At 42.5% G+C, this 22,285-nt stretch overlaps 1 protein-coding gene across 1 annotated transcript in view; it reads left to right on the top strand.

Moving 5' to 3' along the window:
• vcana (versican a) overlaps positions 1 to 22,285 on the top strand; it is a 40,230-nt gene that overhangs the window by 2,125 nt on the left and 15,820 nt on the right. The window contains exons 3-8 of the mRNA XM_050050753.1: positions 1,211 to 1,594; positions 2,704 to 2,878; positions 2,976 to 3,103; positions 5,409 to 5,702; positions 8,921 to 10,123; positions 17,958 to 20,721. Of these exons, the coding sequence (XP_049906710.1) occupies positions 1,211 to 1,594; positions 2,704 to 2,878; positions 2,976 to 3,103; positions 5,409 to 5,702; positions 8,921 to 10,123; positions 17,958 to 20,721 (4,948 nt within the window). The remainder of the gene's footprint in view (positions 1 to 1,210; positions 1,595 to 2,703; positions 2,879 to 2,975; positions 3,104 to 5,408; positions 5,703 to 8,920; positions 10,124 to 17,957; positions 20,722 to 22,285) is intronic.

Genomic DNA, 22,285 nt, shown 5'->3' with positions numbered 1-22,285 from the left:
ATTACGGTTTCACTCTGCTCTTAAAGTAGCAGTCTGTGATAAGACCCTTCCGGTCTTCTTCCTGTGAAACCTGCGACACTTTACTCAAAGGTGAAGATGACAGTGTTGGCCAATGAGGTTTGCGTTTCGGGTCCCACTGGTCCCCCTGGACATCCTGGCCCCCTTCTGGTCTCTGGGTATGGATGGACACCTTTCAATTAGACTCCCAGTCTGGAAATAACAGCTGGTTTCTCCCCTCATCCTAATAAGGCCCTCTGTTAAAGCACACATGCCTCTGGGGCTGTCCCACCGCTGATTCCAGACTAGAGCATTCCCCACATTGTTCCCTGTGACACCCGCAACCCCCCTCTCGAAGAAAGAAAAAGGTTAATTCTGCCCCTCTGCAGGGCAAGCGTGATTCAGCCTGTTGCCATTTATTTGTGTCTGGCGTCCTGTCTGACATCCCCTCTGCATTGCTTCATCACATAGAAGTGGCGTGAGACTCGGATACAGTCAGCTTTAACTGCGGACAGACCACGGTGGGGGGGGAGGGGGATTACACACAGTATCAGTTAACCACGTCTGGTTAAGCCGTAGTGTAATTCATCACTGTTTGCAGTGTATTCAGACTGTGGGAATAGATTAAATATCCTTACTCAGAGCGGCGACGTAGGTGTGGAACATCGGTAATCTTCAACTGAGAATAGAGTAGGAGGTCACGAGATGGGAGATACATAATAATGCCCAGTGTGCAGCACGCTGATGACATATCTCACTTCGTTTTATGTGGGTCTACCTGTCATCATCATGTAGGTGAAGGAGGGATTCTTGCAGAAAGAAAACTAACATGCACAGAACTCAGCAGTGGCCTGACATGAACTGATGCAGCCATTACTCCACTTTTTAACCAATCATCTCCATACAGACATGCTGAACATACACTGCCGTCAGTGTTGAATGTGTTCCCACACCCATCATTTTAAGGATGAGGTTTGACTTTCCAAGAGCCATTTGTGGGCCATGATGCATGTTTACTTTTATTAGGCTGGGTGTAGTTGTCACACCCCGTCAATGTACGGTGAATGAGTCGGGCAGTTTATAGTGTCTACTTGCATCTGGTAGAATTAGAGTTAACAGAAGACATTTACAGTATGATACAGTAATAATACAGTAGTGAGTGTGTCTGTATGATTTGAAAATGCATTTAACCCTTTTGCTTTTCTTCTTTCAGCCTTCAACACGTTATCGATAATCAAACCGGTCACTGGGTCGCTCTCGGGGAAGGTCAGTCTTCCCTGCTTCTTCTCCATCATCCCAACCTCAGCACCGGTGATCAGTCCCAATGGAACTGTCGTTTATAGCAGAGATTACTTGCGGATCAAATGGACCAAAATAAATGGAGAAAATGAATCCACAGTGCTGGTGGCGCAGAATGGCGTCATCAAAATAGGCTCTATCTACAGGAACCGTGTATCAGTGCCCAGTCACCCTGAGGATGTAGGTGACGCCTCGTTGACAATGGTCAAGCTGCGTGCCAGCGATGCCGGCACCTATCGATGTGAGGTCATGTACGGCATTGAGGACACCCAGGATACAGTTAACCTCGATGTGGATGGTGAGACATTCATGATATCCTTCCTCCGTCATACAAAAGAATCTAAACTTGCTTCCCCAACATTCTCTGAACGTAGAGGGGGATTGCTGCAAGGGTTTAATAATAGTGAAATGCAATACAAGTGGTGATAGAAATGTAAACGATATGAAAGAACTACGGGCGCCCTTCTGCTTACTTTGATAGCAGCAGCTACCCGGTAGTTACGCAGAGTAACCACAGTTTGCAGTTCTTATTTTAGAGCCGACACACTCTTAAGAAGAGATGAGACTCTGGGTCCCTGTCCATACCAAGTACTGCAGTGTTTTAATTCCAGTGTTCAGCCATCTAACCCAATAAGCCATTGGAGCCCAAATACGGATGGTATTCCACATGTTGGCAGAAGAAAAGCTGTGTTATAACCTCACCCATCCCTGTCATCTTGGGTGCCACCTTGTCAGTGGGGACTTTCCTCTCAGTGGGTGTTACCAAACCTTTTTACTTCGCCTTTACTTAGTGATAACAACATTCCCCAATATCCCTCCTCAAATTTACACAAGTGTCAAATTATCTATATGATGATGCAACATTAGTGCAGCACTCTTTGTGGGAGGGGGGGGGGCTCTTACCTAGTGTCATTATGTGCACTCTAAGTGTCACTTGAGAAGTATTCTGGGAGATATAACTCATGTTTTGGGGATGTAGAAAACATGGGTGGGGTGGGGGGACACTGGGATAGTTTTGGTTTTCACTGCTTTACAATCTGCACAACCTCTTTTCCAACTATCTGCTATGTTAATTAGGTCTATCAATCATATCTTCTGCGTCTGTTTACTGTCCACAAATATGGGGATTTCAGGGCCATGGCATCATCTGCACTTATCTTGTTCATTTGTGGTGAACTGTAGACTATTTTGCTTATCCTTTTGGTTTATTGCAAAGTTCCTTCTTTCCAAAGAAGCTGGGAGACTCAATTATTTCACCCGTGGTGTGTGCTTTATAAGACATTTGACATAATTTACAGCGCTGAAATTATGCTGATGAATTCCAGATCACTATGTTCTTGTTTCTATACGACACTTCATTAAGTTTCGCTTTTAGATGGTCATTTTTTTTCTTCTCTTTGTTGCCAGGTGTTGTGTTTCACTACCGGGCAAACACCAGCAGGTACACTTTGGACTACCAGAAGGCTGTCAAGGCTTGCCAAAACATTGGCGCAACCATTGCTACATATGACCAACTGAAAGCAGCCTATGAGGATGGCTTTGACCAATGTGATGCCGGCTGGATTGCCGACCAGACAGTGAGGTTAGCTGCCATAAAGTCATTTCTTTCAGACAAAACAGTTATTCCATTATATACTTATGTGTATAATTATAAAATGTTTGCTTTTCTGTCTGTACAGATACCCCATTAGAAGGCCAAGGGAGGGCTGCTATGGCAACCTAAAGACCGCACCTGGTGTTAGGTCATATGGGACCAAGAAACCCACGGACACCTATGATGTATACTGTTACGTAGACAGACTGGATGGTGAGTCAGCCATAAAATGAGGCTTTTCTTGTTCTAAGTGATGAGGTGTTGCATAGAGGCACTGGCACGCCCTCTGAGATGACGAAACCTCCAACTGATCACAGTGCCAAAGCAAATGACTTTTATAGCTTATAAAACCACTGTGAAAATAAGCTTAATTGTTTTGTTTGAATACTGCGTTGGTGACAATGTGTGATCTTTTAAATATTTTGTCGTGCCAAACTGTTCCATGTGTTGCATAAAGGGAGTTAAAGAGGACCTCCTAATAATTTGACTCTAGAGCAGGAAGTGAAATTCATTCTTCACCATAATGGTTTCTTGAAGAAGTCTGCAACCAAAATGTGATAATGGGGTTTTAAATTTCTTTGGCACTGTTTATGGGAAGTCCTCACATCTAAGCCAGCAGCCTCCGTCTGTGTTCATTATCCAGCTTGTTACTGCTGATGGACTCAACTCCACTTAAAGCGTTTTATGAGCGTTAACATCCCTCTTGACACATCTTTAACTCCAGTCAGGCCTCTGTAGTTGCTCGTCTTATCTGGGATTCATACAGTGCAGCTCTGCTACAGCCCATAACATTAGTTTCAATTATTTTGGCACAAGTTTCAAATCTATTCGTTCTGAATGTGAAGCCATCAGTCAGTACTATGACATTTGTATTATTTGGGTTATTAAGCAGATGTAGACAATGGTGTCAGCCAGGGAACGTCACCCCGCCCCACAGCCACCAGGGACATGCACATACGTCTTCCACTTAGCGCCTCACTCTTTCCAAGAAACTATACATGCAGCTTTGACCTCACTGTATTCTGGACCAGTTGTGCATGACAGATAGTTGTTCCCTTTTTTTGTGTCACACAGATACATGAAAACTCTAAAGTTAAGAGTTAACTGCTTTGATTTACTGATTTGGATCATTAGTGTGTGTATTAATTAGTGATTTAAAGTTGCATAATGCACTTTTTGCCTTAAATAGATAGTTTAAAGCAGAGATTGACCCAAATCATGGAGGGGAATGACGTGCTATAAGGTCTTCTTCTGGAAATGACCCAGAGACATTGTGGTTACATCATTATGCCGGCACACCACAATGCCCTCGATATTTAATATAGTAATGTTAATTAATGTCAGCTCAGTTTTCGGTCTTTTTATATGTTGTACGAAAACAGACATGTTTGGCTGATGTGGTTTGATGTCCTTTGAAGCTGATGGAAATAGCAAATGCTTTTAGCTAACCATAGCAATTTAGTTTAAATCTATGGTGGCTTTAGGATGCACGATGAGTTAAAATTGGTTTTATAATCATGTAGTTTAGAAGAGTTTGAGGTGTATATAAAAAAAAAGTTTATTATTATAACCAATAACTTTCTGGTAAACACTGATATATTTTAAAGGGCAGAAAATGTCCAATAAAACGACCATGTAAAAACAGTTAACTTTGGTTGTTAAAAATGTTTGTGCAGGATTTCATGTCGCTTTCCTGCTTTTAAGAGGGAAGACATGTCTGGGTGGAAAGCATCTCCTAATCTCAGTGCCATTGTAAATCAATGGGATGAAACCAACACTGGATATTTGAAACGTTACGCCCAAGACTAACTGAAAACATGTAGTCAGTCAGAGATCCCTTTTTGTAATGTTGTTTGGTTTCAATTAAGATCTCGCCCTTCTGTAGTGTTTCACTTATGTTATCCTGCAGGCAAAGACAAATCCTCATAATTGTCACAGTGCAGTGACCTTTCTGAGGAAAAGACCCTCACACGAACAGCTTGAGGGAAGGAAACATAGAAGGTGTAATCTTGTTCACTCACCCTGGGGGGGAAACCTAATGTCCTGAAGTACAGACGCATTCATTGATAGGCTCGGCGCATTGTCTGCATTGCTATCCCACCTCAGATTAATATAATGAATGAACTACTGTTTTCCTAAATATGATCGGTGGGAGATATTTTGGGTCTGTGCCCTGCACAGCTGTGACTTTGGTCAGCTGGTTTTGGGCTACGTCTCTTCTGAAAGGTCAAAATGGTCCAAAAATCTGTAGCTTGAGATTACTGTATATGATAGTCTTTTAAGCTGTTTATAGCTCAGATAACTTAAGATGAAATAAGGAATGACTTTCCATCTGTTAGTGATACAACACTGATTCATGCCAGTGTTTGTGGGATTGGTTGAACAATTGAATCCTCTGCCCTGGGTGTCTGCTTAGTTAGAGTAATCATATTTTGTTGCCATGATCGCAGATGATTTGTTGCCTTTGAGTTCGTGCTTTTTGCTAACTCTTCATTGCATTTTGCCATCTTTATTTCAGGTGAAGTGTTCTATGCTCCTGTGACCCATAAGATGACTTTGGAGGAGGCCAGTGCAGAGTGTAAGAAGAGGAATGCAGTCCTGGCAAGCCCCGGCCAGCTCCACGCTGCCTGGCGAAAAGGTCTGGACAGATGCGACTATGGCTGGCTCTCCGATGGCAGTGTACGACACCCTGTTGCAAGAGCCAGGATGCAATGCGGGGGAGGTTTACTTGGCGTCAGGACCATGTACCGCTACAGAAACCAGACTGGCTTTCCAGAACCGACGAGGAAACTTGGAGCTTATTGTTTTAAAGGTAAACTCACTCACAGTCTTGTTGTTAGTATTTAGTATATTTATAGTATGTCGTGGAGCAAAGTGTTGCCTGCATGTATGTGTTTAGACTGTGGTTTCGACAGTGACAGACAGTGGTCGAAGGCACAGACCATTCCTTGTCAAAACCAGGCCTGGACTGTGAGGAGCTATGATCTCATCTCCTATTTGCCTCTGCTCCCCCACCCTTTGATTTTCTGCTTCTTTGCATCACTGTACGCATTCCCACATCTGAACCAGACCAACATTTTGAAATGCTTACAACCTGTCTCATCTTTTGTCTATTGTTCTGGAGGGAAGATTTTCCCTTGGAGCATTACATGTTGTGTGCCAGACAAGTCGTCCAGACTGCAGTGTCCAGTTGACCTCACTATCTAACAGTGAAGTTTCCCGCCCGTTTCTGTGACAAAAAAAATTAGCCAAGAGGAGAGTAAAATCATAGTGGTAAACTGTGTTTACTTTAAAAGCAATGGATGAAGCAGTTCCTATTCTAATGGAGGGGATTAATGACCAATAGTTTGCTTGAGAGTTTGTGAACAGTCAGTATCTGTCTGTGTTTTTTTTTTATCTTTATTACTTCCAGCTGCGCTAATCAAGGCTCCTTAAGCTTTATCCTTATACAACCTCACTCATGATGTGAAACAACTAAAACAGTTTATGCTGTTCAGTATTCAAATGTTTTATTTAGATAATATCAAATGTATTAAAGGGCAAAAGACAAATTAATTTTTAATCCCATCATTATGAAGTCCAAGTAAATGTCATGGTGGAAATTCATCGTTCTGTAATATCTTTCTGTGGCTTGTAGGAAACATTTAGATAAGCATGGAAACAACTCCATGTTGATTGCTGACAATGGGAAGACAGGAGAATATAGCTATTGATCCTTATAAATAGTGACACGTCATGGTTCACTGGAAGTTAGCAGAATGTTGTTAATCCCTCCTCAAAATGTGAGTGCTCTTAACTAATCAGTATCCTCAGGGTGAAACTTAATGACGGATCACAGTCACCATTTAGAGAAGCAGCAAAAGTAACTAATACCTCACCTTTCAGCCTTGTTAGTCTCACTATCTGACTCCCTTTTCGCCTTTCTCATCTCATTTCCGCTGTCAGAGTTTGCCCTCCGTCATTCTCACTTGTACTTATCAGAGCAGACGTTTGGATAATGGACAAAGCTACTGGCGGACTTCTAAATTCAGTCATCCTCGGTGACCCCTGACCTGGCCTTTCCATCTTTACAAATGAGAGGTTGGGCAGATAAGCCGTCCCCTGCCCGGCCATATACTGCCCCAGAGCTATGCTAGCTCTCGCGGTGATAAGTCCCCATGGAGTTCAGAGGGCACACAAACAGGCCACCCTCATCTCCTGCTTTGTGTATCCCACATCAGCTCTCTCAGTCCTGTTGTATTTACGCCCCCGTCTAAGTGCTTTTCAAGTACCCTTGTTTGGCTGGACTCACTCCATCATTTCCTGCTTTCCCACTCAATAATATCTCAAAAAAATTATGTAAACCTACATCAGTTAGACTACATGGAAATTGGAGGCAAAGGAGGTGGTGCAGAGGGAAAAGGGGGATAATTAGTCTCTGATTGGTCTCCACATTGGCTTCAGGAAAACAAAGGCCCCAGTAACAGCACTGGTGAGATAATGCGCTCTCTGAGAGCAGGCCCTATTTTTTCCTGTTAGGGAAAAATGTGTCTCACACCTTACATCAGAGATAGTCTCATGAAGAGAGAGGGCTAGTACGTAATGGTCAACAGCTGGCTTTACACAGCCTGTCTGCAAGGACAGCGTTCAAAGTTTCTTTTTATGGGTGTGAGTAAATGAGAGAGCATGGGAGGACACGGGCCAAACATAAAGGAGTTAAAGGATTTAACTCAGTGGAACCTTACGAAAATGTAGACAAGTTAATTAGCGAGCATTTAAGGACAATCACTGAGAGATGAGAGGATGAAATCAGGGACTGCTGCTCAATGACAGGACAAAATACACGTAAACACTCGACCAGCAAACTGTTGGAGAAGAGACAGTGCGCAGGGTACAAGAGAGGACAAAAATAGTCAGGGAAACTCTCACAAAACCACAACACTAGATTCCTTAAAGTCTATATGCTGTTTAATTCCTCTTATACAGTCATGTGAGTCCTTTCAGGCAGATCCGGAAATGTTTAGAGAAACATTCAGAGTGCACTTGGTTTTTTGAACACTTTGAAAATGACCTCATCTACCACGCTGACAACAAACTATCCAGTTTAGCCAGGTTCAAGAAGCAGACTATTAAATGGAAAATCAGCCCAATAATATTGGCCTCGCCGAAACCTTTAGATAGTTTAGTTTATTTGCCAACAATTGCGGATCAGATACAAACTGTTCCATAACTTAGCACTGGTTCCACTGTTTCTTGTGAACATTGAATGAATCAGTGTTAGTGTAGGTTATAAACAACATTATGAGTTAAGAGAGGAAGTCCTTCGCTCTAAGGTTTTTAGGAAACCTTTAACTCGGGGTAATTTATTTTAAGTGTCACACTGTTAGCTGCCACTGTGGCATGTTGCTCTTTGACTGCTGTTTGGCTTAAAAGGCTCATAAACCACCTGCTGCATACATTAGTGAAGGGTATAGAAAATGACAATTAATAGCTGTGTCTGTTTTACACATCATGCATGTGTAACATTTGATTTAAGCGAGGTGATTGAAAATTTGACCACTGGATTTTTGTGCAAATCTTGTCCGTGTCTCTAAACAATCCTGCTTTATATTTAAAGGTATACTGTGCAGGCATTTTCACTTACTGTTCGGAAACAATATTGCCAGCGCAAGTGAAAGTAAAAGCCAACCCCAGATTTAGTCTTGTTTGTTATATTTGGGTTCATTTTTTTGGCGCTGGTTCCTGATTTTCGTAGCCTCCTCTTGGACAGTCTGGCGCCTTGTCTCACTACGTTGGAGTAAACTTCTGACCTCACCTGCGCTCTGAACATAGCAAAATAATAATAATAAAAAACATACAGGCAGAGGGCAGAGTCTCTGCAGAGAAATACACCACCACACACACCTAGTTGCTCATAAGGGATGATTGAGAGGGATTACGTTTCTACATATACAGAAAATCCTGCATGGTGTACCTTTCAAGTAGTAATACCTTTTGGCAGATGATTTTGATCTTATTTGCTTTTTAATTTATCTGCTTGTGCTTTCTTAGGAAGGACACAGGTGATCAACCAGACTTCCTTTGTGGATATGGCTATGGTTGGAATCACCACCACCACCATCAGCTCCACCACCTCCATCCCTTTACTGGAGAGTAGCACCACTATGCTAACACCACCATCTGAGACTGTATTGGAGTCAGAAGAGTCAACAGATGATCCATCCATGTTTTCTACCAGTATGACTCCACCTCGCCCCACACCGAAAGGCCAAGAAGAAGAGTTAATCACCACAGTCGCGCCCACCATCAAAGAGGAACATGAAGACACTGATGATGTAACAGCTGCACCCGTCTTTGATTTTGATGACTTTAGTACTGTAACCTATATAGAATCTATTCCCCACCGTGGTGACACATTCCCAGAACCCCAGCACACAACAGAGAGCACTGACTCCACAGAGTCAGTGGACAAACCCTTTGAGGAGCCAGACGATCACTCAGTCATTGAGATCAGCACAATCCAGCCTGATGTCCCCATACCAGACGCCTCTCTCAACACGGAGCCTATGTTTGCAAAGGGGAACACTGAGGAAACCATTCTAGGTTCTATCATCACCACAGTCACCGACCTCACAGACACCCCAACAGACTCAACTGAACTGACCAGCGAGGAAGTGGTCAGCCCCTCAGAATCACCCTCAACCGCTGCCCCTTATTCAACAGTATCAATCCTAGACTATAATGAGATTGAGACAGGTTTTGCTCTAGCGGCACTGCCACCTACTCAGCCACCCCAACCAGACCTCTCATCCAGCCCATCAGACAGCACTAGTATGGATGAAACATTTCCCTCAGCCATTCCCACTGACACCACCTTTATGTGTAACACCCGACCTGGCAGTGAGTTGGAGATCACCACCACAGCACCGCCAGAAACTACCAGCGCTGCCACACAAACCTCACCTCAAACGCAAGATGTAGAGACACCGGCTGTCGTCTACAAGGACGACTCCACATCTGCAGATGTGGCAGGCGCCACCATCCCAATTGACGTTGGAACCTCAGCCGAAGATGTGACATCGCAAACAAGTGTGGTTGTCTTTGATGAGACCACCACTCAAGTACCAGTGCCAGCCCGTGACTTCTCGACAGAGGACGACACAGCAGCAGAGATAGACACAGAGTTCTTCACATCTGCTCCCGTGGCTTCAGCTGTGGGCGACACCACCATCACTATCACGCAGAATGTATCAGGTAAGACACATCAACATATATATATACATCAATATATTCAACCTTTGGAGTTTTATGTAGTAACTTTGTATTCAGTGCAAATGATTGTAGTTTATATGTAGTTCAGATTTGGTTGTGCAAATAGGACATGACATGACTTGATCTTCATTTACCACAACAATGAAATGGTGAAAAATTGGACTAAATTACAAAATCATGTTGAACATAGTTGAAGCTTTTCCCGGCATTGTTTTAGGCCAGCCCATAATTTACTGAAGTCCAATGAGTTCTGCAATTCAGCCTATCCTAAAATAATGTGTGTCTGCAATTCAGCCTATCCTAAAATACTGTGTGTCTGCAATTCAGCCTATCCTAAAATACTGTGTGTCTGTTTTACTTGAGGGTGATAAGAATTTCTTGGTCTATATTGTTTTGCTATTTCTTACTAGTTGTGCTGGTTCGTTTAGAATTTGATATCGCTCAGCCTTTTTGCATTCTTTATCATAACGCTGCATTGTACAGTAGCTGGGAGTAGGGGGAGGCTGTGCTGTCCAGGGTGCTGAAGTAGAGAGAAAGTTTTATTTTGTCTGCCAGTGAAATGTATAGTGGGTGGAGTACTCTAATGTCATGTAAACACAGCATAGGGCCTCTGCTGTTGGGCAATGGGATTTTTGTCATTTAACTCAGCCAGCTCAAATCAGGCTCAAACAAAAACTGCTATTGTCCTTTTTTCCCTGTATGACTTTATTGCTAGATAAGTTAGAATGTCAAACAACACGATTTAGTTAAGGTTTCATTAACTTGCTCCGAATTAAACGACAATCCACAGCACACCGGTGCTCCTGTTTTCATGGTGAGTCAATTCTTTGCTTGTTAAGGTCTTCCACAATTAAACAAGTTGAAGTGTTTTGTTTTCCGGTTCCCTCTGGCTCGTGCTTGTGTGTGTTCTCAGTGTGGACTGCTGCTGAAAGGCTTTTTAGCCTTAGGACCTCCTCAGTCCGTCCAGCTGAGCAGATGTCCTGATAGTAATTGTGACACACTGTAGACAAGAGAGAAACATTGGGAAAAGAGAGGAAAAGAAAAAAAAGGCAGGAGACAGCAGTGGATAGATTGGGATCAGGATCATATCATAAATTAAGTATTTAAAAGACACAAGTTTTAGAACTTGGCTGTTATAATCTATTATTGTAATTACTAGAGCAGTGCCCATTCATAATATCTCTATTCAGAACGGACTGATAGTTTGGCCTGTGCTACTGCTGTTTACAGCTTTCCTGACAATCGCTCATACAAACAACTTCACACTCGACACTGTGCTTCCTTTGGTCCTGAGCAACACACCTGGGCCTCAAACAGCTATAGATTTATTATGATGTTTAGGTAGAACAAAATAAATTATGTTGCTATTCTAACCCACTATACCCCACAAATAATGTACAAAAGGCACACAAAGAACTTAAAAAATATGCCATTCAAATGTACCAACTGTGTTCTTCTACTGCAGAGGAAAACATTTTAATAGTACATTTACCTGACAGTGAAATGTTACTGGTTTTGTTGCAGATTCAGTTTCTGCTCAGAAAATACAAGTAAAATATGACTAATTATTTTGATTAAACTATGCAGCATTATATTTGAATTGAAAGCTCCACCTTGAACAGATGTTTAGTAAACTTATGATGGAGAAAATGTGAAAAGTAAGCAAGATGGTGTTTGTCTGGGGCCCCAAAATCACTAAACCTGTCCCTGAAAAACACACCCGTTGTGGCTACTACACTGGTGAAATACACTTAGCACAGTGGTTCCCTATTGGTCCAGCCACAATTCACACAGGTCCACACAGTCTAATAGATTCAGCATCATACTTGCATTTGGCCATGTCATCAAGCTAGTTTGCTGTCCCTGTCAAGTAGCTGTCTGTTAGTCACTCACTCTACAGCAGGAAACTGCACTAAATAAAAGTTCTGTGCTGGAAATTTACTTTACTTCAAAATAAAGTGTGTATTTTTTTACAAACTGGACACATTCTTGAGTCACTTGTGGTCTTTTCAGAATGGATCCGTGACCCACTTTTGGACTGCAACCCACCAGTTGGGAACCACCGACTTAGCTGATATATTAATTTCCAAATAGGCATATTAGTCGCTTGCTTTGACGTAACCACTGCAGTTATAAAGCAGAGCATGGATTTAATTAGCAGAGGTATTTTGCCTTCTGAAGTGTTAGTATTCAGAAGTTAGTGTGGCAAACTTACACAATGCACATAGGTGAAAACATGCTTGACTCAATTTGCACCACTGCTATTATTAAAGGAAAGCAGTAACATTATTAGTGTTATATGTTAATATGGCAAAGAAAAATACTCGTGGTCAGAAAGTTTGGTGAAATACACTCATTAGACTTCTCTGAAGCCTCGCCCCGCTGCTGCACAGAACCACAGACCGCTGTTAAGTTGTTTATTTAACATTGACTAACATTGTCTCAATCGTACTAAATTCAACACTGCAGGTCCTTGGGTCCCCAGCAATACACCTGCTAAGTGTGAAGTAGATCAGAGGAGCAGTTCTCGAAATATGCAAAGGACATACACACTCATATACACACAGAGATTCCTTGCTTTATAGTTGGATAATTATATAATCCGTATTTCTGCTTATTTGTGGTGATCCATGGATGACTAAAATGTTCCTATTTAGTTCTGCCAATTATGTTGTTGTAGACATGGCTTGGGGATATTTTGTTACAGCAAATTGAAAATTTTAAAGTACATATTTAGGCCATGACTTTCAGGTCAACAGCTCATGATCTCACATGCAAAAAGCAGCTGCATCATTTTGTACTCCTTTAATTTGCTCTCCATCTGAGCTGCAAACATTGCCACGGTGACTCATTCCTTGTCCCTGTAGTGCAGCTCTTGTTGAATGAGAGGGATCTGTTGAATTGGAAAGGACTCAAGTGGATGAATTGGTCATTTGGCAGTTTTTGGAATTTGGTCTGGATTCATGGTAAAGGTGCCTGAGAGAGAGCAGCAATCTGTTCTCCAGGTTATTCACACTCTAAACTTCTGGTGTGTTCATCAGCACTGTGTATATGCAGTGTGGTCAGTTTAGTTGCTAGGAGTGTATGTTTGTGTGTGCATGCATGTGATAGAGATACAAAATCTGTGTGTGTGTGTGTTTTTATGCCTCATGTGTATTTGTACCGCAAGTCACTGTGCACTTGCAGAATTTCTCTCCTTGTGCGTGCTTGCACCAGCTCACTGACAGCCAGCCTGGCAGTGACAGAGTTATGTTGGCAGTCTACCTGAGTAAGCACAGATGCCTGTCTTCGGCACAGACTGGACACCACCTCAAGAGGTGATGTCATCGCTAACGCAAAGTCTCACCTCTCTGTGAGGACAGCTGGAGGCTGACTGACCAAAGCGAGTGATTATAGCTACTTTTACTGCATCATCATGTGATGTGGCTCAGCTGAGGCACTCGAGAACTCTTTCTGCCCTCCCAGTTTGTGTGGGAAAAGCTTGTGGAAAATATTGTCGCACAGGGAGAAGTGTGTTGTCTGGCTGCATGGTAACAAAGTGCGCAATAATATCAATGAATGAATATTTAGTGTTGCCCGAAATCTGTCAGTGTTATTGTCATGTGAACAGTGCCCATGTGTTTCTGATTAAATGAAGGCAATTAAATTCACTGTTTACCAAGTGTTTATGTGACATATTATGAAATATCGATCTTCTGAGGCGTGCAAACCGCATATGTTACAAAACAATAAACAAAACCACCAACAGTACTGTCTTACTGTAAATAAAACATCTATTTAAAGGGATCGTTCAGATCCTTTGAAGTGGGGTTACATGAGGTACTCATCCATAGTCAGTGCATTATATACAGTAGAGGTTGGTCGGCATGCTCCCAGTTTGGAAAAGCAGACAGAAGCACCACCACGGAAGCAGAATACAGTAATGTGCTCTGTGGACGGAGTCAACAGCAATATTTTAGACATCTAAAAAAAAAGTAAAAACCACTTGCAGTTTAAGCATAAGCTATTGTGAGAACATTTTCACCACTTTACCACGCTCAGTTATTTCCGATGGTGAAGTTACCGGCTTCAGTTACCCATCTATGCTCTTGTCAAAGCCACCAGACTCCATTGAGAGAAACAGTTATGTTAGCTAACTGAACACAGGAGCTGCTGGTCTACTGATTTCTCGATCAGTTTGTTTGTTTGTGTTACTGTGTGACTTTGGTGAATGCGAGCCAGCCCTTTTAAATGACAAAGTTCTGTTTTTCTCAATGGAGTCTGGCTTTGAAGAGAGCGATATAATGGCTTCAGTTTCCCATCGGAAAACACTGACAACAATGTTAAGTGGCATAAATATTCCAAATGTAACGTACACTTAAACTGATATTGATTCTTTTTAGGTAGGAATTTTTTAGGTGACTAAAATCGGTTTTGTTGCTGTGGCTTCTGTGTTGGTTAACTTCCTGCTTCTCCAGACTGGTGGCATGAGGACTGACATTGACTTTATGTAATACAGTGACATTGGATACCCCACTTCAAAAGATCCAAACTAACCCTTTAACATCCAGCTCACTAAAGCTTACAAACTGATCATTAAAGGAACAGTTTGACATTTTGGGATATACACTTATTCACTGTCTCAGGGAGCCCAGTCTTGCTCCGAAGTCGTCAAAATCCGGCGCCTTGGCAGTGACTTGCAGGGTCAGAAACCAATGGCAAAAAGGCTCCCTTTAACATTGGCATGATATGTGGCTTGTTGCTGTTGTAGTTTAACGGTGCACCACGGTGTCAGGGGGAAACACGGTGGGACAAAGACAAAAATTAAGGTGGTGAAAGTCCAAATCGGGCGGGTGGGAGTGGTGGTGGATGGGTCCAACAAACATTGACTTTACCCGAGAGAGTGGTGTTCACATCCCGTAAAATTTTAAAGCCAAGCCCTGTTCTTTTTTCCTAAACCTAACCACATGTTTTTGTTGAAAAAAAAAAGTCAATTCACGGTGTTGTACCGATGTAATTTTCCCTGTGAAAATGGAAGTGTATGTTGAAAGAAGACAATGCATGTAACAGGCAGAATTTGACACGGTGTCCCACATCGTCAACAACCAACGCACCCAGGGTACCTTGCACATCATATGTGGACGTGGAAAGTCGATGACCAAAACATCAATATGTGATGAGGTTGAGAATAGGTTGTCTCAGGAGCAAAAACTTCCTGGGGTCTCCACTGTTCGCCTGGCAACTGGTCCTGCACAGGAAATAGTCCAGCATGTCACCCTGTGAATTGTTGTTTGTTTGTTGTAGCCGTTGGACAGAGCCAGGCTAGCAGTTTCCTGCTGTTTCCATCTTTATTCTTAGCTTAGCTAATAATTAACCACCTGAAGCTAATTGCTTGTGGAGGTATTTATTTGTTTTGTACAGCTGGGTTTGTGCCTCACCCCACAGTGAAGATAAGACAGGCTAGTGCTTCTGTGAGCTACTTTGACTTTGACATTCATGTTTAATGTGGCTTTGGAAGCTTCAGCACATCCAACTGACCATAGGAAACAGCTTTGCACGTGTATATGTGTGAGAGAGAAAGAGAGAGTAGGGTAGTGTGTGAGCATGAAGTGTGTGTGGGTCAGTCAGTCAGGTGGGTCCGTGGCCTGAGTTCCCATGCCTGGCCTGGGTTTTAAACAGGTGTCTTTTTGCAGAGCTGAGCTGATGCAGGTGTTCTTGTTTGCAACCAATAATCTTTGTGAATCACCATTTGTGGGAAACAGAGAGAGGGGACAGGGGTAAGAGAGAGAGAGAGAGAGAGAGAGAGAGAGAGAGAGCGAGAGAGAGAGAGAGAGAAGTAAAGTTTGTATACCAAAGGATTTCAGACTGTTGTGTGTGAATAATCTTTTCCTTCTCTTTGCTTGTACTGTTTCATGCAAACACTGGTAAATAGTTCAGACCCAATAGGACCACGCTGTTCATTCTAGGATTAACTATAATGGCTCTGTTCTTTTTGCCACCTGTCTGATGCATATTATCGGATTTATAAAAAACTTGGTGCCATGGCTCACTCTCAAGACTTTTTTTTTTTTTTTTTTCAATCAGTGAGGGAAAACAAAGCTGGAATGCCTGTTCAAAGTGAGTCAGAGAGATGAAAAATGATTTCCAGAGACGAAGGGCTTTTGTTTGGGCCACCCTTCATGTTCGACATGTTCCTCTCTACAGACCCATTCTGTGGACATTCAGTGGGTGTCAGTGGTTTAAAGAAAGGGGCATGGACTTAAACCCCTTTCTCATCTTCAGAGGTTATGATTGGTATCTGTTTGTTCACAAAATGTAGCTTTAACAGTTTTAGTATCTTGGCAGTTGGTTTTGTGTAGTAGTTTAAGGCAGCTATCTTTTAGAGGAGATGGATTATATCCAGCCAGACAGCATCTTGTTTATTTATAGAAATAGATAAACCCATTTTAGGCAACACAGCGTAGGTGGATGAGGATAAAATTGTTGCATGCTGTGAAGGGAATTGAACGCTGCTTCTGTGTTAGACTTGAAATTAAGAGCAGACAGCTGCTGACATCTGAAATCACTTCTGTGGAACTCTATAAAGATAATATATAGAGAGTGGACATGATAACACAAATACTTCCAAAATGTTATGTTATGCCAATCAATAGTCCTACTATGATATTTCACCTTTGTGGTGGTTATGATTTGTTTAAGAGCGGACATAAAGGTTTCTTTGTAAGATTTTATGTTGTTTTGGTCTTGTATTACACAGTGAGGTGTTCATGTTTTATATCTTGCATATATAAGGATATGTTCTGAAATTGGTCATTATGATTTATGCGATAAATGTTGTCGGCATACTGATATACAAAAAATTATATTTGTTTTCAGAGAAGACAGGGCCATTTTACCTCTGATGTCATCAGTCTTGTAAATATTATTATTAGTACCTTTAAATCAACTGATCTGACTTTGTTACTATTGTCGAAGGACTTGGAAATGTCAGTGCAAAAGTGGCCTCTTGATAATATTTTCTTTTCACATCATTTTAGACTATAAATCTTTGAATTATGGTTTGGATGCAGTTCAGACACAAATATGTTTGAGAGAGATTTATTTGCAGTGTTTTGCAATGTTTGTTTATTTCGAAATTTTAAAGGAATTATTTTGTGAGAATACTCATAAGACCAGTAAATGCTCTGTTTCTGTGACAACCATCGCTTTTTCTTTCTAAATCACAATTTAAAAACATAGAAATTCAGGTTAATTTTTTTATATGTAGTTTAAACATTATGCTTCACAAGCATGCAGACACAGAACCCCCCAATCAATTTATGCTTTTTTATTAGACCCTCTCTGCTTTGTAAAGGTCAGTGTCTTTTTCAATTTTTGTAACACTGGCTGTTTGTTACAGAATTTGTTGTCTCCTAGTCCAAGCCGATATAATCTTGGTGACATCACCGGGGTTTATTTTCTTAGACTTGACAACGTTTGCTCCAGAGCAACAGTCCAGAACCACCAAAGTCACACAGTGGTAATCGCCATGTCTAGTATACTTAATTGTAATGTGTAAAAATAGTGGAGTTCCCCCATAAAATTAATTTTAAAGGAGCCTTCCCCAAAGCTCCTTTCTCATGAACTGATGTATTTTGACATTTTTACACTGGCAATGAAAACCTAGTGTGACGTGTATGATAGTGTGACTGTATAATAATAGAAAGTCATACCTATCACTCCCAGGACTTTAGAAATAAAAGGCTGTTTTTTTATATATTTATTTTTATTCAAAAACTTCACCTTCAGTTGCTTTGTAATCATAATCTGCCCATATTTTCATTTATTTTCTTTGCAGTTGACCTGACTCTACAGCCACAAGTCTCTGAGACTCCTGCCATACCAGTTGTGCCTGACCATCCCAGCCCTTCTATAGCTGATGGGGAGCCCATCCTGCAGAGTGGAGACCCAGACCTTTCCTCCCAAGCTGCAGTAACCATCACTCCAGCTGTTAGCTTTGTAAATGGCAAACATGAGATCACACTGGAGCCACAGAGCCCAGACGAAAAAGAGGTCAAAGGTACCCAGATTCTGACAAATGTGACGGCTCTGGGAACGAGCGATGAAATAACCACAGTGTTTGATTATAGTTGGACTGATGTCCCTGTTGATAGCTACACTGAGTCTACAGAGTCTACAAAAGAAACAACAGCAGTACTGACCTCTACAGAGGTCCCAGATGTTGATGAGTATGACCCTGATATAATCCCACTAGTTGAATCAACATCTCCTCACATACTCCTTGAGGAAGATGGGCTGACCACAAAAGGCCCCACACAGAAAGACACAACCTCTGTACCAGCCTCAAGAGCGGAGGAATCGAAAACCACACAAAAAACTGAAGCTGGCCCAGCTGCCACAGATGCCACAGAGGGTATAAGCGATGTCAGAGCTACCTCTGCTGACTTTGTTCCTACAGTGACTCCAGCTGAGCCACAGATCACCAAAGCAACGCGAGAAACCCAGACTACAAAAGCTGATAAGGAAACCACCTCTGTCATCACCACATCTGAGCAAGAAGAGGTAGGCGAGTCAGGGAGGACTCCCACGTATGCTAAAGGTGACTCAGAAGTGACTCAGACAGAAAGGGCTATGGACCAAACCCCTGTTACTTCTTCAACCGAGCTTTACACAGCCAGAGATACAGCTGAAACCACAGAGGACACAAAGAGCACATCTGCCACTCCAGCTGCCGAAGACAGCACTCAGTCTACGTTACAGACTGTGTACACTCCCTCCTCTGATGACGCTGATGGGAAAACACCAACATCAACAACGAGTGACTCACAGAGCTCCACTCAAGATGTGGAGGGAGGGAAAGAGACCCGAACCCCAAAAGAATTTGCCTTCAGCACAACGGCTCCTTCAGTATCAAGTAGTTCAGCCTCTCCTGAACAGACAGCCAAGACTGAGATAACACCAGCTATAGATGTAGGCAGCACTGAATCATCAGTATCTCTAGCACCCACCCTGGCTGAAACTTCAGAGGATACAGTCACAAGTCAGGAAGGGAGTACAGCCAGCAAAATGCCGTCCGTCTCACCTACTGAGAAAGTTGCGACTGATGCAATGTCTACACCAGAGGAGGAAGGTTCAGGAGTTCAAACAGTAAACATGTTTACAACTGGCCCAACATCACATACCTCTGCAGGGACTGCAACATCATCTTCAAGTTTAAGTGCTACATGGGAGAGTGGAATACCATCACAAACAGTAGAAACAGCAAGCACAGATAAAACACCCACCACTATGGATGAGGAGTGGAAACAAGGTGAGACAACAACTCCCCCCTCTGATGAATTCACTGCAACCACTGCCCCCCCCTTATATAGTGCTATTGAAATTATCAAGACAACAATGGCCTCATTCACTGAATATTTCAGTCAGTACTCAACACAAAGTGCATCACTAATGACTGAATTACCTGAGGAGACTGCCACTGGTGTCACAGATGAAGACACACAAAATCAAACTTACTCACCTGCTGCAATCTCAAGCATAACTGAACACACAAAACAGATACAAACTCAAACAGTGACCTCAGTAAGTGGCATTACGAAGACGGGTTCATCACATCCTAGCACTGTTGGTCAAATTACAGATGACCAATCTTCTGGCACAGCACCAACAGAAGCGAGTACAGCAGCTACCATGCTCAGCACAGAGAAATCAGTTATAGGAACAACAAAACATGAAACAGCTTATGGTTCAACCACAGCTGGCACGATAGCTCCTTCTGCTTTCAGCACTGAGATACCAACATCAGTATCACAAGAAATGTCAGAAATCACAACAACTGACAAGATATTAGTGGCGTCTGAGTTTAGCTCCATTTTCACAACCACAGATGAGGTGAGTTCTGACAGCCAGACAAAATTACCTGAAACATCAAAGAGTGGAATTACAGAAACAACGGTAAAACTGTCAGAATCCGAGATCACATTAAGTACTACATCTGCTCCTACTGGTGCAACGAAGACATTCTTAATACCAACTTCTGCATTTGAAGAAAGCTCAGGCAAACAGACAACTGAAATATCAAGTAAAGAATTTTTAACATCTGCAGCTTCCTCAATCCCAGATATGTCTGCTCAGACATCTTTTGCTCCAGAAACATCTTCTTTATCCAAGACTGAGACACAAAAAACAGTTATGTCACCCGGGACCACAGAAAGTTTAGAAACAGAATCGATAATCACAACTTCTACTGTTTCTTCAATGTTGAGGACTGATTCAACATCATTTCCAGCATCACATGAAACTGCAACAAGTGATACTTCAAAAACAACTGTTACACCTCCTACATTAATCTACATTACTGTGAAACCAAGCTCAGTGTCAACTAAAATGAAAGAGACGGTACCCACAAGTCAGACTGACAAAGCATCAGTAACACCAGAGGCAAGTTCAACTTTAGCAACAACACAGAGCTCAGGTGAGGAGACTGAGGTGTCCAGCAAAGATGCAACAGCTCCTACAGCTTCCTCGTTGTTTAGCACTGAGAAGCCAACAGTACTGCCAGTTGAGGAAAAAGACAGTACTGTCACAGATCAGACAGAGAGGTCGTCAGTGTCGTCCTTTACTGATGAGACAGAGCAAACAGATAAAACAGAACTTCCATCGATTACAAGAGAACCATCAGTTTCTCCAATCTCTGTTGAGACACTGACAAGCTCAACAACAGTGTCTCCAAGTTTGGCCTCCATTATATCTGTTGCCGCAGATACTGAGGATGATGTTACCAGCAGTAGGTCTACAATGGTGGAGTCCATTCCTTCCATCAGTGGAGCAACCTTGAGCCCTGAAACAGCATCATTCCTCATGACCACAGAAGGAGATGGTTCTGGAGATGGCACTGAGGTGCTCGCTGAAGAGTCACACATTACAGCAACCACTGTCTCCTCAATGCTAAGTACAGAGTCACCATCAGTGGCAGTATCAGGTGAAACTGAAACAAGTGATTCTTCAAAAACGACTGTTACTCCAGCTTCATCACTTTACAATACTGAGAAACCAAGCTCAGTGTCACCTGAAACAAAAGAGACAGTAACCACAAGTGAGACTGACAAAGCATCAGTAACACCAGAGGCAAGTTCAACTTTAGCAACAAGTGAGGAGACTGAGGTGTCCAGCAAAAATGCAACGGCTCCTACAGCTTCCTCGTTGTTTAGCACTGAGAAGCCAACAGTACCGCCAGTTGAAGAGGAAGACAGTACTGTCACAAATCAGACAGAGAGGTCCTCAGTGTCATCCGTTACCTATAAGACAGAGCAAAGTTCCATTTTGACTCCAGTAGATGACATTGGCTCTGGTGACCAAACCCCTGAAACTCCTACCTCTCCAGTCACAGGTACATCCTCTCTCTTCAGTACTGAAGCACCAACAGCAATGTCACCTGGAATGACAGAAAGTCTTGAAACAGATAAGACAAAAGTTCCATCGATTACAGGACAACCATCAGTTTCTCCGATTTCTGTTGAGACACTGACAAGCTCAACAACAGTGTCTCCAAGTTTGGCCTCCATTATATCTGTTGTCGCAGATACTGAGGATGATGTTACCAGCAGCAGGTCTACAATGGTGGAGTCCATTCCTTCCATCAGTGGAGCAACCTTGAGCCCTGAAACAGCATCATTCCTCATGACCACAGAAGGAGAGGGTTCTGGAGATGGCACTGAGGTGCTCGCTGAAGAGTCACTCATCACAGCAACTACTGTCTCCTCAATTGTAAGTACAAAGTCACCATCAGTGGCAGTATCAGGTGAAACTGAAACAAGTGGTACTTCAAAAACAGCTGTTACTCCAACTTCATCACTTTACAGTACTGAGAAACCAAGCTCAGTGTCACCTGAAAGAAAAGAGACAGTAACCACGAGCCAGACTGACAAAGCATCAGTAACACCAGAGGCAAGTTCAACTTTAACAAAGCATCAGTAACACCAGAGGCAAGTTCAACTTTAGAAACAACACATGAAGAGAGCTCAGGTGCGGAGACTGAGGTGTCCAGCAAAGAAGCAACAGCTCCTACAGCTTCCTCATTGTTTAGCACTGAGAAGCCAACAGTACTGCCAGTTGAGGAAGAAGACAGTACTGTCACAGATCAAACAGAGAGGTCTTCAGTGTCGT

Source organism: Epinephelus moara, chromosome 8 (assembly GCF_006386435.1).
Source record: "Epinephelus moara isolate mb chromosome 8, YSFRI_EMoa_1.0, whole genome shotgun sequence".
In the NCBI taxonomy this organism is placed as follows: Eukaryota; Metazoa; Chordata; class Actinopteri; order Perciformes; family Serranidae; genus Epinephelus; species Epinephelus moara.
The sequence above is the reverse complement of the archived record's forward strand: the minus strand, read 5'-3'. Positions and strand labels throughout refer to the sequence as shown.